General features: G+C 40.5%; 2 protein-coding genes across 2 annotated transcripts; one reads left to right on the plus strand and one right to left on the minus strand.

The window, feature by feature from the left end:
- Positions 1-4688: 4688 nt before the first annotated feature.
- LOC117461546 (trypsin-like) lies at positions 4689-8614 on the minus strand. Its single transcript, XM_034103474.2, has 6 exons — positions 8516-8614; positions 8083-8239; positions 7745-7843; positions 7452-7615; positions 5069-5205; positions 4689-4982 (listed from the first exon to the last, which is right to left on the minus strand). The coding sequence occupies exons 1-6, from the start codon at positions 8553-8555 to the stop codon at positions 4830-4832; spliced, it is 750 nt and encodes a 249-aa protein (XP_033959365.1). The 5' UTR covers positions 8556-8614; the 3' UTR covers positions 4689-4829.
- Positions 8615-9679: 1065 nt separating this feature from the next.
- On the plus strand, positions 9680-12301 carry LOC117461549 (trypsin-2-like). The gene is made up of 5 exons (XM_034103477.1): positions 9680-9759; positions 9849-10002; positions 10510-10769; positions 11718-11854; positions 11941-12301. The coding sequence occupies exons 1-5, from the start codon at positions 9717-9719 to the stop codon at positions 12091-12093; spliced, it is 747 nt and encodes a 248-aa protein (XP_033959368.1). The 5' UTR covers positions 9680-9716; the 3' UTR covers positions 12094-12301.
- The last annotated feature ends 6783 nt before the right edge of the window (positions 12302-19084 follow it).

The raw sequence follows: 19084 nt of genomic DNA on the forward strand, positions 1-19084 counted from the left end.
GCAAACGTATTAGTTTAACAAAATCCGCATCTAAAATTGTGGGATAGATATGTTATTTTCCCCTGTGCAATTCCAGTCTCACATCTCACATCACATCGTCATAAACAAATACCGGAAACAGACCGAAAACACTTTATTCCGAGTGTGCTTGCTTTTCTCTTTGAAAGTCATCACATAACGGCATTGTAATACACGGTTCGGCTCAATTAAATATTACATATCTGCCGTAGTTCTCTATTTATAGAGCCCTGATGAGAAGACTTCTAGACAAACATGAGGAACTGCCGCCAACACTGAAAACGTGACATGGATCATAAATATATCAGCCATTAAACAACATCTTACATTTCTTTTCACACAATACGTCTCCTTGCAGTATCAACACTAATTCGGCAGACTTTTATATTCGATCCAATTGGTAGATAGGCTGTATTTACACCATAAAGGTGCACAGCTGATATAAAGGGACACCTGGTGGTTAAAGCATGTTATTGAATTTCATTATTTTTATTATTAGATATTAATAGGATCCCTATAAAGTATATTCATTACTCGTTATTCTCTACTAATAGTTAATTAAAGACTGTATATAATGACTATTTTGCACATCCCTTTCAAGATGTCAAGATTTTCTAAGGTTTATTGATATATCATATTCACAAACGGTGTAGTTATGCAATGAATGAAAAACTTTGTGTATACCTCCAGCAATGTGAAGCACTTATTTTAACTGATATTATACATATGTATTATACTGTTATAAGATGTATGTAGATAGTATAAGAAATGTGCAGAATACGACCTTAATGGTGGAGGTACACACATATTGATAGATGTCTTGTAATGCACTGTTGAGGAACCTGCGACCAACGTTTTTCATCTCCGGCCTTGTCAGGTATTGAACAATCGGGTGGACCCGTTCAAATCCAGTTTTGGACAGTCTGCCGTGGTTCCATCCCATTTCAAGTGCTGTTCGACGCTCGGCACACTCTCCAATCACAGAGCTTGAGGACTATCATGGGGTTTGTCCAGTCTATGGGTTTGTCAAGCGAAGCGGAGAGAATACTTACTTCCGGGTGTAATATTCTGTAAAGCAAATGAGCTGCTCCGACCCTCGGTCTTGACGGACTCCAACTTGTGTTTATTAATCAAACAAATAAATAAACACAAGGATACTTATGTGTTATTGTTGAGTAAATGGAGAATTGCACAGGGGAAAATAACGTATGCCACAATTTTAGACAACGTTTGCGCTGTGGACCAACACTATACATTGACGGGGAAGGGGGTAGCAATAAAGATAACACCATTAAACAGTTACACAACATAACAGAAATAATGTCGATAGCAGCGTCCCTAGCAACCACCTTGGTGACAATGAAAACGTTGTATAGACACAATTTCCTGAAGTAATCTTCGTAATAACTAGAAACTAAAGATCATGTGCATCCACTGCACACATAATCTGAAATAACAACTCATATTTCTCGCATCAAATGCCATCAAAACGCATTTTAATGGCCAAACTAACTTTAAAATAGGCATTTTACACCGAGAATAAAACGAAGTTCGGCCATGTTTTTTTTTCTGCAGGGAGAAATGTGAAGATCACGTGACATAGAGGCCAGCCATTGGAATGAATGGTGAAAAAAAACGTAGGGATCTTACAATTTCAGAGGCGTTTTTATCGAAATACTACGTCCTACGTTCTGGACCAACGTAGTTATTACACGTTTTTTTGTGAGACAGGGATGGGAATTCAGTTCCACAATAATAATGAAAGCCTCCAGGACACGCTTCGTCTCCCGACTTACGAAAACAGCCGAAATCGGCCTGGTGTGTCAGGGCCTTTAGGCAGTGGTTCCCAAACTTTTTGTGCCCAAGGCACACCAAAGGACAAGTAAAAATCTCAAGGCACACCTATTGTGCAAAATAGCCCTTATAACACGTTTTATCACTCATATCATGTAAAATATCTGTAAATGTGCATAATTATTTACTAATGCCAAATAAAATGTGACAAAGACAACTATATTACTCATGAAATATTTATTAACGAAATATTTCAGAAATTAATTTGAAACGTTATCAAATTAGGCTTCATCAAAGCAGCAACACACTCATTTAAACCAGACAGGTCACAACATTAAAAATGAGACAAAGGAAATTCAGCACAGAGAACTGTCAATGCAAGGAAGCTGCATTGTCCATGGTCCTGAACTACAAATTATAAATGTAACATTTCAGCAGAGATGGGGTCGTTACTAAAAAAAAGTAATATATTACATATTACTTTTTTTTAAAAAGTAATATATTACACTACTTCGTTACTCGTTACTTTACTCGCAGGGCCGGCCCGCCCCTCCCTGCAGGCAGATCACGCAGACTGCTAAAGTTTCAAATGTTCTCTTTAGTTCAGTTTCCATTGTCGCATAAGACTGATCCAGATCCTGAATGTTTTCCTATCTGACCATGGCTGTTCTCTGTCTCCTGCTATCTGTATATTTTGCGCAGTCTATCTCTGCTCACTCTGTTGCGTCGGCGTGTTCTCCTGCGTGTTGGCCATGTGTTGCACTGGAACCAGACACCGCAAAGACTTCAGCCGAGCACGTACGAACTGCGCATGCGTGAGTGGCAATAACTCTCCTTACCAGCAGTCGGCGGTAGTGTGTATTCGTCATTCAAAACAGGCAACAACCGGAAGACAGAGAAGAAGAACAGACTGATATAAACAAACAACAACTAGCGTGTGCGGTAGCTCCACCTTAGCATGTGTTCTTTGCAGGTGCTTGTTGAGGTTTGACGTGGTGTTTACAGCAGTGGATAACAGCTTCTGGCCTGGACACAGTTTGCACCTCACCGTCACATTCCTGTCAAAATAATGGGCATACCTCCACCCCTCGAGAGTTATCGCTGACTCAGCCATGTTTATGCAGCACTGCACGTGGAGATGTGGACGCGCAAGTCGCGCAGATTACGTACATATAAACCTACAAAGTACTGATATAGTAAATTAAAAAATAATTATTTTTGTGTAGTTGTATATTGCAATAATAACGTATGGTTGTCACAAATCCCACGGCACAACCGGACTTGACTCACGGCACACCAGTGTGCCGCGGCATACCGTTTGGGAACCACTGGCCTAAGGGCTAATAGCTCATCTTCAGTCTGCTGAATCGTGCTGATGCTTGTATTGTGGTGTCACGTGTGAGGAGGACATAATTCACTGTGTGTTTGGTGTGTGTTGCAACCCGGACCCGTTAGCGAGGGCACCGGGTTGGTTGTTCATTCATGCTAGCTTCACATGCAGTAGCAGCTAAGATATACCTGTCTGATGTTTCAAGATAATAAAGTATGGAGTTCTATACTGAACACCCCGCCTCCGACTCCCATTCATCGGCTCTACACTATTGCCATTTATGTGGTGGCAAAGTAAAAAAAAAAAAAAAAGATAACAATTAAGGACAAGTGTGTGCTTTTTCAGCTTTTGACCTCGATCGCAGCCTTCTCTCCATTCTTTGAGAAAATGCCTTCTTCCTGAGTCACTTCTCTCCTCCATCACAGTGGCTGTGCATATCACTTTTGCATTGCTGGCGGAGCCTGCGCTTGTGCTCGATTGATGACTGTCCTCCTCATTCACTTTCGCTGGTAATATTCTCCTCTGTACCTCTCTCACAACATCATTCAGCTTTCTTCTTTCTTTAGCTTGCTTGCAACGTTTGTTAATCATTCGTTATAGAGTGCCACAGTTATAGAGTGCCACAGTGACGCGTCCTAAAACCCGGAAGTAAGCTTCTTCCGGTTCCCTCGACACAAAAGCAATGCAATTTCTCCATAGGATTTTGGAAAATAGCTCGAAATAAGGTCTGTGGTTGACACACATTTAAGAGACAGATCACGTTTTGTTCAGTCGGATAATCTCCACATGTCTACCCTACTTTTATAATTTTCTAATGATAAATCTAATCGATAGATTTATGATTTGAAAAATTCCGGGTTTTAGGATGCGTCACTGTGGCACTCTATTAGCAAAGCCAGAAATACATTTAAAAAAAAATTGTTTCTAAATCTAAAAACAACAATAACCTATTAGAACTTATTTAAACCACAGTTTCAATTATCTCAAGCTTATTTTCATTCCTTCATTTATTTTGTAATTAATGTTATTCAATCAAGCCTCAAACTGATGGCACTTGTCCCTATAGCCTGTTTTAAATTGAAGTTGTCTGAGGTCCTTACCACCAGCTGCTCTCGCATAAACAAGTATTGTACCAAATGTGCACAATGTAGTGACTGCTACAGTGACTGCTTTTTGTTTACTTAGTTGTGTTCCCTGTATTTTATATGTCTGTGTTATGTGTAAGAACGTGTAACGTTGCTGCCTTCTTGGCCAGGTCAGCATTGTAAATGAGATTTTGTCTCATTCTTTTCATCTGGTTAAATAAAGCTTACATCAAATGTAAAAAATTAATTAAAAAATGATTTTGTATATGTCAGATTCCTCCGCTTACCACTAGCGGGAGCTGGCGTACCACCAGTGGAACCACTGCTCTACTGTATATCAAAGCAATATAGCACCATCAAACTGTCTTAAATGGTATTAAATCAAATACATAAACCTGTACCTAACACAGATTTGAGCGTATAAGTGATTGGTGTATGTTTTCACATTATGAACAGACAAGTGAATAGCAAGTGATTTTATTTAGTTTTCAACATTCTGGCACATGTGTGTTAAGAGTCTTGATTGGCACCAGAGAGAATACAAATAAAAACCAAGGCTGTGAACCAGTGGGAGAAGTGAATAAAATAAACTGGTCATTTATTTAGGGATTGGCTGCCAGGACCTCTTCAAACCAGGAGTGGAACGCACAAAGTTTGACGTAGACCCCGGGGTAATTCGGCTCGGCACATCCCTGACCCCATGACACCAGGCCGTGCACCTCTCCGTCACACACCAGAGGGCTGCCGGAGTCACCCTGGGGATGAAACACAGAGTGTGTGAGCATGTGATTTATTCTTCCACACACACACACAGCTGAGAAGAAGTGACTGTAAGACTCACGTTGCATGCGTCTTTGCCTCCCTCCATGTATCCGGCACACACCATCCTGGAGGAGATCATGCCGGGATAGGCGTTCTCACAGACCTGCTGGTCCACTATGGGCACGTTCAAACACTGCAGGAGGGTGGGCATGTACACTGTAACACACACAACAGAGGACGTCATAGAAAACTCCTAAAAAAAACTATTTTTAAGGAAAAGGCTGTCAGATTTTTAAATGTAGTGAAGTAGAATTTTTATCATGCTATTTTTAGGCAATAGCATAGGTCTCAGATATATACAAATATATAAAAAACATGTCTATGAGGTGTTTTGGTCAAAAAACCAAAACAGATCACCCATTCTAGCCATGCCTCATATCCCTCTATTTCTCCTCCTGTTCCAAAAGTGCTGATTCTGGGTATAAACAGGTCTCTCTTGAGAATGACACCCTGTGTCTCGATGAGATTTTCACCTGTATAAAATAAATAAATAATAATGATTACAGGTTAGCTCTGAGTGTTAGCGATGCTAATGTAAACACCGACCATATTACGTCCAAAATAGTCGGGCGTTTTTTCTGATAGCAACGTCCGCCGCAGATATTACGTCATATCGGCCGCAAATCTGGATCAGCTCCAGAATCAGCCCGTTTTTAGAGATTTGGGTACGGAGGAAAAGAGAAAGGGTTTTATTTTCTGACGCTGCGTGAGTTCCCTGACACCCTGGGGACACATCTTTATGTATAAAAGACATCAAAAAGTGCATTTTGCATGATAGGTCCCCTTTTAAATAACATTTAAATGTAAAAAGTTCTTCAAGATTGTACTTACGTACTTGAGTAAATGCACTTTTACACACGTTTAATTTGAAGGTAACAGCTTGCAGGCAGATTATCTTAAATGAAATGTGCATTTGTTTTGGTTTGTTGCTATAATAATAAAAATACTGTATGTTGTGTATAAAACCATCATATTTGTAACGCGGGGTTGATAAGTGTAAAAACTTCCCTTAGGCCTATTTAAAACAGATTAAAAAAATTGCAATTAATCGCAAGTTAATTATGGAAATCATTTGATTAATCGCATTTAAATATTTTAATTGATCCCAATAAATATAACCTATATAACAGGTCAGAAATATATACCATATCAGGAAGCTGAAGTTATTTTAGTTTTTTTGTACACGTAACACAATCAAGAATACATTTATTGGGGACTATTTTGTGTTGTTGATTGATACACATATGGCTCTATTAGTATCAGTTGGATGATGTATGTAGAGGGATCTAAAAATGTATAAAGCACAATGTGGTTCAGTGAAGTTTCTGGAAAACAACGGAGGTCAATGAGTGTGGTATCTTACCTTGTGTTATTATTACATGTTATTGCATTTGTCCAGCAGGGGGCAAACTCACTCTTGGTATTAAAAGAGCCTGTTGTACATGTTCCCACGAGGAAGTCCCGGCAGATGTTACCAAAGTAAAACCAGTTAAACCTACTCCTATGATGTTGACATGCAATTATTGATCTCAAGATACAACAATGAAGCACAAGAAAGGCTTTATCAGACTTTGGCTTGTTTTTTTTAACAATAAATGCACTGCTGCGTTTGAGCTTTTCATGGACTTTTTGATAGTGAGAAAGAAATACAGACTCTTGCCAGACTCAGTTAAGCTTAAAAGGTCAACTTTGACACCCCCAGTGGAGGATTGTATGGAAAGAAAAACACTGTTAACCTTGCTGTCCAGCTTTGACCTGGGGAAATCAAATGGTTTGAATGGTTCACTCTGTTCACTGGGATGGTCTCATTAAAGGTCCCCTATTATACTGTTTTTCATCAATATATTACAGGTCTCAGATATATACAAAACATGTCTCTGAGGTTTTTGGCTGGAAATACACAACAGATCACCCATAATCCCCTCTGTTTCAGCCCTGTTTCAAAAGTGCTGATTCTCTGTCTGTTACTTTAGATGAAAATAAGGAGCCCCTCCCCACGCCCCTCTGAGAGATATTTGGTTAAAAATAACACAATGGTGCTCTAGGAGGAGATGCAGGTGATAAGGTGGGGGGCGGGGGGGTTACCTTGGTTGGTGATTGGCTAATGGTTACACAAGCCAAACAAATCGGCTGTAAAGCGTCTTTGAGCACCTGAAAAAGCGCTTTGAAATTAAATGTATTATTATTATAGTAGCCAAAATCTGATCAGCTCATTTTCAGACAGGTTTTTATATAAATGGATCAGGACAAAAAGTGAGAGAATCTTTTTTCCTGAAACTTTCAGAATCTCTTTACAGAGACATGTTGATATAGAAAAGACATGAAAAAGTGGATTTTGCATAATAGGTGACCTTTAAGTCTGTTGTTAAGCTGTACAATACAACACATAATAATCAACCCACCCTCTTCTCCAAGCTTGGCCATACCCCAGCCGGACACAGAGCAGGAAAGCCCCCCATAGGGACACACTGTGGGCAACGGGATGGGGGCGACCGCCTCCGTCACCTCCACTGGGTGGTACAGCTTGATCAGCATGATGTCGAAATCCAGAGTCTGGTAGTCATAACTGCATACAGAAAATACAAAACACGCTTTAGACACCAGCTGTTCCTCTGCACTGACCGGATGAATGGCTCAGATGCGATTTAGGGTATTCAAAGAGAAGAAGGGGGGGATTTTTAAATGTTTCCCTCACCTAGGATGCCAGATGATGGTGTCGGTCTTCATGAGCTGCTCTGTTCCCTCAAACACTCGCAAGTTGTGATCGCCCAGAATGATCTGCATGGAATAGGGACTGAAAGAGGAGGTCCAATGTTATAGAAATATGTGGAAGCAGTGAAAGCTTTCAATATTCTGTTCTTTCATATCTCTACAACACTTCATCTCTCAATTTTCTAAAGACTACACTATATTTTTGTTCATAAAGAAAAGGAATGCATACATGTCGAGCAAAATAAGCTGTACAAAAAATTGGTTGCACATCAACATGTACAATATTTGAAAGTAATATTTTTCCCATCAATGTTTACTTACTTGTACCAACAGTGGGCCACAGAGAGCACCCACTGGTTGTTGATCAGCACCCCTCCACAGAAGTGGTACCCGTAGTTGAGGGAGGCCATGTATGGACGGGAGTGAGGCGAACACTCATAACCGCCAATGATCCTGCCATCTTCACGGGGAACTGCAGCTGTTACACACACACACACACACACACACACACACACACACACACACACACACACACACACACACACACACACACACACACACACACACACACACACACACACACACACACACACACACACACACACACACACACACACACACACACACACACACACACAAGCAGAGAAAGAGATACATTTATTTCTTAAATATCTTACACGACAGTATGTTTTCTATGTACTGTTTACTGTTTGTATGTGTATCTTTGTGAATGTGTGTATTACTGTGTATTTACCAGCAGCTCCGATCAGCAGCAGCAGAGTCAGCAGTGTCATGGTGTCAGGTGAATGCTCAGAAGACACCTCCACACACAACTCGGCTCAAATTTATATCCCAGCAGCACCCACAGTGCTTGCCCCATCCCCTCACCTCACCTCACAGCCCCCCCTGTCCTATTTCTCTGGACCCTATCTGTGTCCTCACAGTCTTGGCACTCACTTTCAACCCAAATGCACTTTCTTATCACACTCCTCATTTTGTGTAGGTCTCCAAACATGAAACACCTGCTTTTGGTTTCTCATGGGTCACTCATTTTTGGCAGGCTACAATATCAAACAGTGAAAACAGTTATATAACTGTCTTTTAGCTCTTGGCCCATATACAGTAGCAGGAACAAATATGGCCTTGGGTAAAAGCCAGAGGTGAGAACTAAATCATCTGTTGCCTAAAACAACCTGTTTTTCTGTTTCTGTGTCAGACAGCAATCAACACCCTTTAAGCTTAAACATATTGTGCTTTTGTAGATCCACGTTGAGCTGTACATTGTAATGCACATGCAATGATGGTAACTGGACTGACTGAATATGGAAAATCAGACACATATTGTTGCAATTGCCCCAACAGTATAACCTCAGGCTGTTTATCATCTGTTTTGCAAAGGCATTTATTTTTGACCATTTTCAGAATGCTAATGCACTTCTTTAGGCCTTCACTAAAATAAGGGGAAGCATTTGGAGGTGTTGTTATTTATCAAGCAATGGTTTTATTCGTACACGCCTTGAGATCAAATTGGGATGAATGTGGCTCGTGAACAAAAAAGTGTTTAACAATGCTGCTCTCTGATCTTATGTTCCACCATTATGAAATAAATGTTACACACCACCTACACAAAAATAGCCCCATTTATATAGGAGGTAGGTGCAGAAAATGATCTGTCAAAAATAGAGTATGGAAAGCAGCCGTCTGCAAGGCCAAAACTTTGCAAGATGTGGTTCACTTATTAACTGAACAGATGAACGTGGCACATAAGAAGATAAGGTTATTTTTCAGGGATTTAGGTGGGAGGATAAACCAGGGGGGCAGGTGGGTAGAATTGGGTGGAGGTATGGAGGAGTGGAGTAGGAGGGAGATTATTGACAGATGCAGAGGAGTTTAGGTATAAATTGAGTGAGTGACAGATCTTTCACCTCCAGTCTGGTCGCAGGAAAGCTTGAGTAATGATGATTGGCCTGATTGTTCTCGCACTCCTGGGCGCTGCAGGTAAAGCACATCTGCACAACCATTTTAGAATAAGTAAGACATTTAACTTTGATACATATATGGATTATTGTTATTGCTTAACACCACAGCTGCAGCACCTATGGATGACAAGATTGTGGGTGGATTCCAGTGTACAGCCCACTCTCAGCCCTGGCAGGTGTCTATCAATCTCGGCTACCACTTCTGCGGCGGCTCCCTCATCAACGACCAGTGGATCGTCTCCGCTGCCCACTGCTGGCAAAAGTCGGTGTTGTCAGAATCAGACATCCTTTATTCGTCCCACAGCGAGGAGATGTACAGTGTTAGGGCAAAGGGACTGTGCAGGCAAAAGGCAAACATAGGATTAGCAGAGTAACATATTAAATAAAGAGGTGTTAATAAAAGGATATCAAATGAGTAAACATCCATGGAACAAAAATACGTATCAGAATTATAAAAAAGTAATAGTAGTAAATAGGTAGCAGCAATGGACAACATTTATAGTGTGTAAAATGTAAAAACAGTGTATATTGCACATAGCACAATCATCCCTTCAATCGTAGTGAAATAGTCTGAGGTAGTGAGGTGGCGTACAATAGTAAATATTGCATATAAGTGTTATTGCAGAGCAGTCTGTTAGAGTCCGTATAATTGAGTGACTGGACAGTCTGACCGTTGCAGGAAGTATTTATATTAACATATACAAATGTTTTTGTATGTGCTGTGTGTTAAAGAAACTATGCTAATGTTGTTCTGTGTGTCTTCTTTTAGCCCTTACTCACTGATTGCCATTTTGGGTGACAACCACATCTGGATGAACGAGGGCACGGAGCAGTTCATGTCCGTGGACGCCATCTACTGGCATCAGAGCTACGACTACCAGACCCTGGACTACGACATCATGCTGATGAAGCTGGCGCACCCCGTCACCGTGAACCAGTACGTGAAGCCCGTCGCTCTGCCCAAATCCTGCCCTGCAGCCGGGGACATGTGCATGGTGTCCGGATGGGGAAACATCTACACTGATCAAGGTGAGGTGTACCTGATCGTCCCATTAAAGGTCATCAATATGTCATGGTACAATCATTTTCATTCTTTTGTGGTCCTATTGTTTGTCTTTGCTGTGGTTGAGATTACTAGAAGAAAAAAAAAGGGTAAAATATGCACTCATGGCCTTCCATAGGTTTAATACGTATTATAAGAAAAAAGCCTTTAACAAACCATTAAGTATTAATAAACAGTAGTTTCTGAACTGCTGTTATTAACTAAAACGTACTTAAAGTGGACTTCCTCACCTGCAACCAACAACCATATCTACTGTCACAAAAAACTCTCAAACTTTTATGAAATAGAAAATATATCAGGCACAAAGACACGATGAAAAAAGATAACAGTTGGCAATCATCTAATGCTTAAGATTGTCTCATAAGAATGTATTTGAGAGCAAACATGATGTATACAGTTTGCTTGAGGACAGAATATTGTAGCTCACCCTATGATGAGAGGAAACATTAAAGCACATTTCCCTACCGTTCAAAAGGATTCGCCAAGGTTTTATAATGGCTGCTGGATCCTTTCCCTCAGTTAGGAACCATCCTAAAAAGCGAGTGAAGCCAGTATAATGTTGGCAATGCACTTGATGGCTACATACTGCATGAAATGACTATATATTCAAAATCCAAAGCCAAACGTGTCCTAGCTAGTTATGGTTACTGTAGTATGATAGCAGTTATGGCAGACTATTTAAAACCAAATAGATGGTGATGTTGCCCATTTACGGTACACATATTTACAGAAAACAAGTAAATTGAGAAATCAAGCTTGAAAAGAGAGATGCTATATACAGTACAGTCAATAAATGTATGTTTCTGATAGTCTGGAGTCACTAATACCTCGGTGCATTTTAACACATGATATAAGGCTGAATTGGGGTGTTTTTTGTGTCCCTCCTAATCATTTTGTCTCGCTCTTATCTGCAGTGTTCAACCCATTTTACCTCCAGTGTGTGGAAGTCCCCATCCTTTCTCACAAGGACTGCGATGGCTCCTACCCCGGCCTGATCACTGACCGCATGGTGTGCGCTGGATACCTGGAGGGAGGCAAGGATGCTTGTCAGGTATTTTCAAACAATTACACGGCACATACAATGAGGTTATATTGAATGAGGTGGAGGGAATAAAGTGATGTCTCTCTCCTGCTCAGGGTGACTCTGGTGGTCCTCTGGTGTGTAACGGAGAGCTGCAGGGTGTCGTGTCCTGGGGCCAGGGCTGCGCTCAACCCAACTACCCGGGCGTTTACACCAAAGTCTGCTCTCTGATGCCCTGGATCAACGATATTCTCTCCACATACTCCTAGGCTGTGATCTCCCATCACAGAACTACAGGAGTGGGGAAATCAGGGCGAGATTGAAATTGAAGGAGACAGGAGGCGGCGGTGGGAAGTGTCGAAGAGAGAGGCAGCGGAAGAGAGGCTGAGAGTGAGACACAAGGAGAAGCCGAGGGGTAACGAAAAAACATGCGAGATGTGAGATGTCAAGGCTCAATCAATAAAAAATTGAACATTTTGTGATGCAACAGTCTGTTTCTTATTGTCTATCTGCTCCCAGTGTAGATGTATTGTTTTATGAGTACTGGATTTCAATTCAGGGGTGACATTTCCAACAAAAAACAAATATAAACCACAGTCAAACAAGAACAGCTAATGTCAATAAACAGAAACATTTCACAGAATTGCATTAGCTTGAGGGCAAATGAAGTGGCAACCCTTGGTTTTGAAAAGATAAGCTAACAAAAGTCTCAATTTATTTTAAACATTTTCCTAACGAGTTTGTAGTTTACAAACTAATTTAAAGTCTTCAATACAGTACGATGTTCCTTTAGTAATCTATGGTCCCATTTACAGTAAAATAAACAATAAAGGACGTGCATGGCTTCCTTTCCATGTTTATTCCTTGGACCTTAATCCCTTTTACAGTGTTTTATTTAGTTAATTAAGGTGTATTGTAAAATGTCATGTTTCAGTGTTGGGTTGAATTTAGCTTTATTCTCTTGTGTCATATCTTGTTCCAAAAAACCAATATGTCAATAGTCCAATTGTCAAACTCAAGGCTTTGAAATCTTATTCTGCAATCCACTGACATCACAGTGATTATGTCAAATTCTTATCTAAAGTGTATTGTGCTTTTCCTTAAACACACATCACCAAACAATCTCTCAATAAGATTTCCATCAAAATAAGACACACAAACTGTAGCTTTTACCAGTTAACCTCTGCATTCTGAACTGGTTCTTTGAGTCTATTCTTAAGCGAACATCTGATTACACTGAAACTAAAAGAACAGTTTCTTTCCTCAGCTGCTCTCCTTTTAAATCTATATCAAGTTTTGTGGTTGCATGGATTTTGTTGGTCATGTGGCTGCAGATAACTCACACACTGTCCTTTATTGCTTTTCAGAAATGTCATTTCCAATTTGTATAACAAAGTCTCGCACATGTTATCAAGATCATTATCAATTTTCAGGAAAATCCTTGTTTGCTTTTGGATAGGAACAATGTGTGCTTGTATCTGTGAAATCTTAAATGGGACCTATTATGATTTGGGTTATTTTTCTTTTTCCGTAGTGTGTTAGCGACTGGTCATTAGGGGCACAGCCACCTAGTGTCAGCAGAAAGTAATTCAAATAATAATTCCAAAAAAATTCAAATAAATGCAAAAAGAAAATACATCTTAAAATATATTTTAAGACCATGTTTAATCATCTGATTTGTCTGTACATTGCTGTTTTAGTCTGTGTTCTTCTAATTAGTGTCTACAGTGTGCCTATTGAGCCGTTTTGAGTGACGTGGGTCAAGCCCCGATCTAGCCCCTCTCTCTCACTGTCAAAGTGAATGGTTGCTGTAAAAACTACACTGCGCATGCTCAGAGTATTTTTCTATTCAATGAGTGCGGTGAAAAAATATTCACCATAATAATAATAATAATGCATTTTATTTATATAGCGCTTTTCACAACTCAAAGACACTTTACAGTATGAGGGTTACCATAGGGCAGTGACCATCAACTGGCGGCCCGCGGGCTACATCCGGCCCGCCAGACATTCTCATCCGGCCCGCACGACAGGGGGTGACCCACCACTTTTGTAGCCACTGGTTATATAGGTCCAAAGGTTCCTCCAGAGTGGTCCGTGTACTTTTTGTCAGTTTGATTTTTCGCTTGAACCAAAAGCCAAAGTGAAAAAACGGGAAACCAAAACCATGTTCCCGTTTTTGTTGTCTGAATCTTAAAAGGGATAACGAGAAAACCTCATTAAAAAAAGGTCTGTGAACCTTTTATTAGTTTGATTTTTAGTTTGAAGCAAAAAACAAAACCAAAGCCGTTTTCCCGTTTTTGTTGTCTGAATCAAAAAATGGATAACAAGAAGACGGATTTTTGGTTTTTGATAACAACTTCATAAAATGTTCCGTTTTGTATTGAAGAATGAAGAAAAGCAGTCCAGTGGACCGGAAGTTAAAGAACATCTTTCAAAATAAAAGACACATATAATGGCAATGCTGGAAAAGTTCAATCCTGGAACCCAGAAGTCTGACGAGGATACGTTTATTTCTGCATTCACATGCAGATATGTTTCTACAGGGTCGGTAAATCCAGTGTCCAGCTTGTCGCTGTGTGACAACCATAGACTGGTGACAACGTCATGTTTGTTGCATACCTGCAAGATGTACCTGTGACAAATGTCAGCGATGTGAACAGAACTGTCGCCCTACTTTCACCTGCCCCCAGCAGCAAGCAGGAGAACGATATATTATACAGTCGACCTCTAAAACAGTTCACACAGTAAATGGAACAGTTGTTAAGCATTATATTGTCCAACTAATAATAATAATAATAATTCATTTATTATCAAGGCTCTCAAGGTCGCCGTAGTAACTAGTTTACATTATGAATTTGATGTTTGTCTAAACTGCTAAGAAGCTGACAGCTGAGTTGGAACAGAAAGACATGCAGGCCAGAGGAGGATTTAGGATTGTAGGAGATCCGGGGCTTAGCCCAGGAGTTGTTGGGGGGGGGGGTGCAGGGGTACAGTGCTATTTTTTATAAGTGGGGGGTGGACCGAACATGCTTTAGGGGGGTCGTCGTCTCCTCTCGGGGGGTCCGGGGGCATGCTCCCCCGGGAATATATATGTTTTAATATTGAAGTTGAAAGCATCAATCTGGTCCACTTTGAGAGCAACGTTAACCCTACCTTAATAACACCTTAAAGCGGACAAAAGGCACTGGAGAACACTCATTAACACCCTTTAATGAAGCAAACGAATGCCTTAACTCACTCAAATAGTCAATTACTTATTAAGGTGACACGAATGTGCGTAGAGTTTTAAATGATGCGGATAGTCTCACCTTGATTCTGGCGCATTGCTTATCGTTTTATAGATGTATTCTCATCCACCATCTTTGTTTGTGACGTAAAGAGTGTAAGAGTCACGTTTCTGAATCGGACACTCTGAGTGGATGCAGTCACAGCCAATCGGATTCAGAGGGTTGCCTGTCAGTTTTGTTGTCATGTGTACTGAAACGAGAGCCGGTATAATTCCACGCGCGAAAACAAAATACAAATTGGAATACGTTATTTTAGTGTCTTAAAAGTAGACTGAGGTATGAAGGGTTAACGTTACATCTTAGGATAATTTTTAGTCATGTTCTGTATACATACTAACACATAAGGGTATACTTAGTGTTGTTACTCCATGTTTATGCTATAACATTAACGTTATGTAAGGTAACAGCCTTGACAGGCCACTAGGTGTTGCTGTTGCGCAGCAAATTGTTGTTTTTTGTCCATTGTGGGACACCGTATTTCTCTTGTTGTTCTGGGTGCGGCCGCCATCTTGGCGCTAATGTTTATATTCACTCCGCAAAAGGTGAGCAGTGTTAATGGCGGCAAATAATTGTACACATTATTATGTTAAAAACGTCCAAACATTCCATTTATTTAATTAATGGGTTAGTTTAAATGTTTATTTACCCGTTTGTGTATGTTTGGGAGTGAGATGTTTATGTTTTGTCTGTTCATTTGGTTATTGTCTTGGTTAGCATGTAGCTAATGCGCTAATGTTTATATTCACTCCGAAAAAGGTGTGTCAGAAGAGCTGCCACTGTGAAGAATAAATCGCTACTCAGCGTCTCCACCGCAATCCGATCTGCTGTGTCCTGTTTTCCACCCCTCTGCATAACATCCCATCACCAATAACAAACACAACGCAGAGTCCCATGGTGTTCAGAGAGGCTACGGGACATTTGGGTTACAGTTACATCACTCTTTTTCACTTCTTACTCAGTCAGCCAGAGTGCAGATATCACCATTAGATTCACAAACCTGAAACATCATCCATTTCTTCACTGCTGGTGATGACATTGTTGTCAGCTGCTGATACTGCTGCTGCTGCAGCTTGTGGCCTGCTTCGATGACAATAACTTCCTAATATCCATAACTGTATAGGCTATTAGCTTAAGACTCGTCAGGCACTAGGAAGGATCACTTCTTCTTCAGGGCAGGCTACGCAGTATGCAGGCTAATTTCCCACAGTGGCTGCCTCTCTGGTGGACTCCGGTACTGCACATTACTCCCGAGACGTTTTTTAAAAAAAAGAAAAAAATGTATTTAAAAAAAAAAGATTTTAAGTGAAACATCCGGGGCTTTTCAGAAAACATCAGGGGCTTGAGCCCAAGTAGCCACCCCCTAGCGCCGCCACTGATGCAGGCCATAATCACTGCTAGACGCTCAAAAGAGCTGTTACCTCTTCCTCTAACTCTCTCTCCAAAAGTGGCCTCCATTGTTGTGCACAACAAAGTGTTCAAGCTCAGGTTTCTAAGTGATCTAATTGGTTACATGGCTTTTAACATGTGCATTCTGGATGCAGAGGTTTGATAATTGAGTGTGGTATTTCAATGGCAGTGTTTAGCAAACAACACACAGGCTGTCGGTTTTGAATAACGTTTCTAGTGTTAATGATAGTGTGTAGTTATTTGCAAAAAGTGTATTTTGGAATATCAAACTTAGGGTAAAGCAGACAATGTGCTTATGATTTAGCATATCTGTTCAATAGATGAAAGGCAACTTGAGATTGTGGTTTCAATAATTATGCCAAAAGCACCAGTTAGTGTCTTGGTAATTGCACAAAGCTAATAGGCCACAAATAATGAAATTGTTCTCATAAAAAAAAATTCTCTGATAATTCATATTGAATATAATCTATCGTTGCAGCTTTAACCACACTATTTAAAATGTTGTTCTCCTCCATATTTTATTTTAGTTCATATCATAACCCTATTAACCAACCTGCACCATATGTTTGTTCCTTCAGGCAGATTCTACTTTACCTCACAAGAGTATGAACTATATGTTATTACTTTTTTGTGTTAAATAAAGCAATTTTGAAAAATTAATTGTACTGAATGTTGGTAAATGTTACAAAAGCTTTTTGTCTTGATCAGATGTTGAGTCTGTTACAAATATGATCATTGCTTTACTGTATGTATCTGTATCTCACTACTCTGAACAACTACAGTGATTTAAGAAACACCAGACATAATTCTCAACATACATGTTTATTGACATGAATCGTAATATATCAACAGACATTGCAGGCACCTGTGAATGTAGGTAGAGACACACAGAGGTATGCTGTCTCTTGTATCACTTGGATCATGTCACTGTCTCTGTATATGTGTTGAATCAGCATATTTTCCTCTTTAGGTGACCTCAAGAGACTTTAAGATGATAGTTTGGATTGTTTGAAGTGGGGCTGTATGAGGTTCTTATGCAGTCAGTGTATAACCTCCAGCAGACAGCGGTCGGTACGACCCCAGTTAGTAGGAGAGACAGGAGTACCAGCACAGCAGCAAAACCTATTTCATCCACCCAAAAATTCCCCACCTGAAAAGAAATTGCTATATTTAGCGTTAAATAACGTACAGTTAAACTGATATAGCTTGTGGTGGATAAAATAAATGTTGCTTCTGCCCACATCCTCAGCAGTACATGGCTCTGCTGTGCCGGGGCTCCTGTATGTTTCTCCATACGACTACCACATACTACCCCACTTAAAAATACCAGAACTATCCCCTTAAGGGCAGCTGTTGATGTTCACAACAACAAAAAACGCATGCAGATGGTTGTAGTCTGTAGCCAGCTGTGGTAGATCTGGCCGTGGTGGAGCATGGTGGTGGGTAGCGGTGTGACTTCTAGCTGTCATGGTGATGTTCATATGACAAGGGACTGCCATCTTGAAATGTACTGAGAGCAGAGTCCACTAGTGGCACCTCACAGGGATAGCAACCCAGTCTCACAAAAAAACGTATAATAGCTACGTTGGTCCACAACGTAGGACGTAGTAGTTCTACGAAAACGCCTCTGAAATCGTAAGATGCCTACGTTTTTTTTCCCCATTCATTCCAATGGCTGGCTTCTATGTCACGTGATCTTCAAATGTCTCTCTGCAGAAAAAGAAACATGGCCGACCTCCGTTTTATTCTTGGTGTAAAATGCCTATTTTAAGGTTAGTTAGGTCATTAAAATGCGTTTTGATGTCATTTCATGCGAGAAATATGAGTTGTTATTTAAGATTATGTGTGTAGTGGGTGTACATGATCTTTAGTTTGCTAGTTATTACCAAGATTACTTCAGGAAATCGTGTCCATTCAACGTTTGCATTGTTACCAAGGTGGTTGCTAGGGACGCTGCTATCAGTGTATGCTCTGAAATTGTAATATTATAACGTCTTTGCCCTCATTTATTTATATTGCTGTTAGCGCACAACTCGAACGTAGCAGTTTAACAAAAATGCCTCAGGAAATTGTGTACATTTAACGTATTTTAAGTGTGGCCCGAGCGAGACCTTACGTGTATTGTTAGTGTTAGCATCTGGTGCTAGCTAGCTACGCTAACAGATAACGGATAAGGAACTGTACATCCATGTTCGTAATGCGCAGGTATTTGTTGTGTACTTAATGGCAACGCTACAGGCCTCTCATTTCCTGTGAACCCGGAAGTCATAATAGTGTAATATTCCACAATAGGAGTCGAAAACAGGCCTCAAATTCTTAGGTTTAATAGCTACTTTGGTAGCATACAGGTTCAGAGGTCACAGGTTACAGGTCGCAGGTTTAACGTCACACAACAGGGTCAACGTCACACACTCTCCAGCCCTCCCCCCTCTGCTCCCCCCCAACCACAGGCCCGCACATCTATGCGGCCAGCATTACTGTGCAGCTCTGTGATTGGCAGAGAGACGGGCAGCGTCTATCGGTAGAAAACGGACCTTTGGAGTGCAAAGTGTGTGTTTATATA

The sequence above is a fragment of the Pseudochaenichthys georgianus genome, chromosome 16 (assembly GCF_902827115.2).
Source record: "Pseudochaenichthys georgianus chromosome 16, fPseGeo1.2, whole genome shotgun sequence".
Taxonomy (NCBI): domain Eukaryota; kingdom Metazoa; phylum Chordata; class Actinopteri; order Perciformes; family Channichthyidae; genus Pseudochaenichthys; species Pseudochaenichthys georgianus.